The 2,386-nt window shown below is 38.9% G+C and overlaps 1 protein-coding gene across 1 annotated transcript in view; it reads right to left on the reverse strand.

Moving 5' to 3' along the window:
- The window catches only part of zgc:171566, a gene marked incomplete at its 5' end in the record, with an annotated part of 8,866 nt that extends 7,229 nt beyond the window's left edge, over window positions 1–1,637 (reverse strand). Inside the window, 2 exon segments of the mRNA XM_014015351.1 lie at window positions 571–621; window positions 1,523–1,637. Coding sequence (XP_013870805.1) covers window positions 571–621; window positions 1,523–1,637 — 166 coding nt within the window.
- Window positions 1,638–2,386: the final 749 nt, after the last annotated feature.

Here is a 2,386-nt window from a genome sequence, read left to right on the forward strand (position 1 = left end):
GTCTCTTGGAGGAGAGACGAAACGTTTCATTAGAGAGAACCCGTCCAGAAGACCTATACAATTTTTTTCTTTTTGTTAAAAATATACATTTTTTGTGTTGATAAGCCTGAGTGGTCTGTTGAGTGACTGTTGTATTTGTTTAAATAATTGTTATGGGCAGGTTACAATATATATTTTTTTCTTTTTTGTCATAATCATGTCTTGTAGTTATTTGACAGGAGTTTTACTTTTAAACTGTAAGTGTATTTAATTTAGTTATAATGGAAATACAATAAATATTAAACCAAGACTTATAATAATTATCATGTTGATCCATACATTGGTAATGTCTGACTGGGTCTCGTGTCTCTTTATGTTCAATAAATTGGGCTCCGAGGTCAAAAAGGTTAAGAACCTCTGGCTTAGATTTAACTATGTGGCTGAATTAACAACAAAATGCAACAATATGATTTTAAACAAATATATGTTTCACTCCAGGCTGTTCAAAACTGAAACTGTTTTATTTCAAGTTGTTTTCTAAATGAGAAATTCCTGATTGAACAGAGGAATAAAACTCAAAGACCAACTCACCCGTTTATTTTGTAGAATAATTTGGTGTACTCTTCTTCTGTCCGGTTGATTCTGATGAACAAAAAACACAAAACGTCTCTTAAAAACTGCCACTTAATCATCTTTTTAAACTGTCGTAGTGCAGGGCTATTCAACTAAACTGCTCTGGGGTCCACAGTTAATGCAGAATAACGGCACAGGGGCCGAACCCAGCAATAAAATCATTTTGTAAATAAACCAAGTTTTACAAAGATCTGTTACCTTTGGATTAGTTTATTTTGCTGCATTTAATCATGAATAAAACATACAGAACCATATGTAATAAATGTAGTTATAGTAAAACAATATCAAGAACAAAAACAACACTTTCTGCCTCCTATTTAACACAAATAATATTTTGACATATTTGACCTGACAAATTTTTAAACCAATTTTATTTTCACTTTCATAGTTTTATCTTTAACTGCTTGTAGTTTTATCTGTCTTCAATGTTCATAGACATGGTTTTTACCAGCTTCTAGTCAAGGTTCTGATGGTTCTGTAGACACCAAACTTGTCTATGTCTAGCTAAAAGAACTTTAAGTAATTAAAGTAGAAAACCGGGGTTTGGACTTAAGAGATGAATGAACCAATTGGTGGGCCAAATTTTGGTCACTTGCGGGCCGGATGTGGCCCGCGGGCCGCCAGTTGAATAGCCCTGTCGTAGAGGTTTTTATGACAGCGAGACAATTCCACTGAACTGAAGCGAACCTCAACTTGTCACACGAGTACGAAAAGTTTTCACAACAACCTGTGATGACTTTGTCTCTTAACAGATTTCAGCTGAATGTTTGAGGGTTGTATCATTTTATGAGTTTCATTGTGTGTCATTGTGTATCGTGAGTGTTGTCATCATCCGACACACTGCACAGAAGGTAAAGTTGTGACAAACAGAGCTGCAGGTGAAAGACCGGATCTTGTTGAGCTCTCTGACCTGATGGGAACAACTCGAGCTCCTCCGCTCTCCAGGAACTTGACGTAGGAGGCGGCGATGTAAGAAAAGCCTCGAGCGAACTGGTCTCCTGGGAGCTTCTCCTGCGCCAACACGCCTGAGGAGGACACACAACGCACAGCTTATTTACCCACTGAGACCTGACTCAACAGGCCTGTTTTTAGACTGTGGGAAGAAAACAGACACACACAAACACTCCAGACCCACACAGGATTTGAACCTTCTTACTGTGAGGCAACAGGTTCTAACCACTGATCCACCGTGGAGCTCTTCCTGTGTCAGACTGTGGTCATCAGTCTCACCCTCTTCTGTTTCTTCTCTCATGTTTTCATGTGTGCTCTGCAGGGTTTCTGTTTTTACCTGTTCTTTAAAGTTCACACTTTAACCCACGACCCTGTGACAGAACCTGTGACAGAACCTGTGACAGAACCTGTGACAGAACCTGTGACAGAATAGAACCTGTGACAGAACCTGTGACGGACCATTTGTGCCAAAGATCGACTGCAGGACTGTTGTAAGGTGACGTTATTTAAGCCAGGTGTGTTACGTGTTGAATCATGGCTGGTTTTAACCTCCTGTAAGGCAGAGTGAGTCGAACAGGAACAGGTGATGCAGAGGAAGTAAACAGCGCTGAGTCATGGCTGCACCTCTGACCACGATGACTCGTCTGCTTCAGGTTCGAACTTCTGCAACGATTCAGAAACATTCATCGGGCTGCCTTTTGTAAAAGTACAGTCAACAATTACCACCGATATTTTTGTTTTATTTAGTCTTTTATAAGAAAAAAAGAACAGATTTATTTTTCAAAGTCAGTTTTTCACCATATGATTCATACATTTATAATTG

The sequence above is a fragment of the Austrofundulus limnaeus genome, unplaced genomic scaffold (assembly GCF_001266775.1).
Source record: "Austrofundulus limnaeus strain Quisiro unplaced genomic scaffold, Austrofundulus_limnaeus-1.0 Scaffold127, whole genome shotgun sequence".
Classification (NCBI taxonomy): Eukaryota; Metazoa; Chordata; class Actinopteri; order Cyprinodontiformes; family Rivulidae; genus Austrofundulus; species Austrofundulus limnaeus.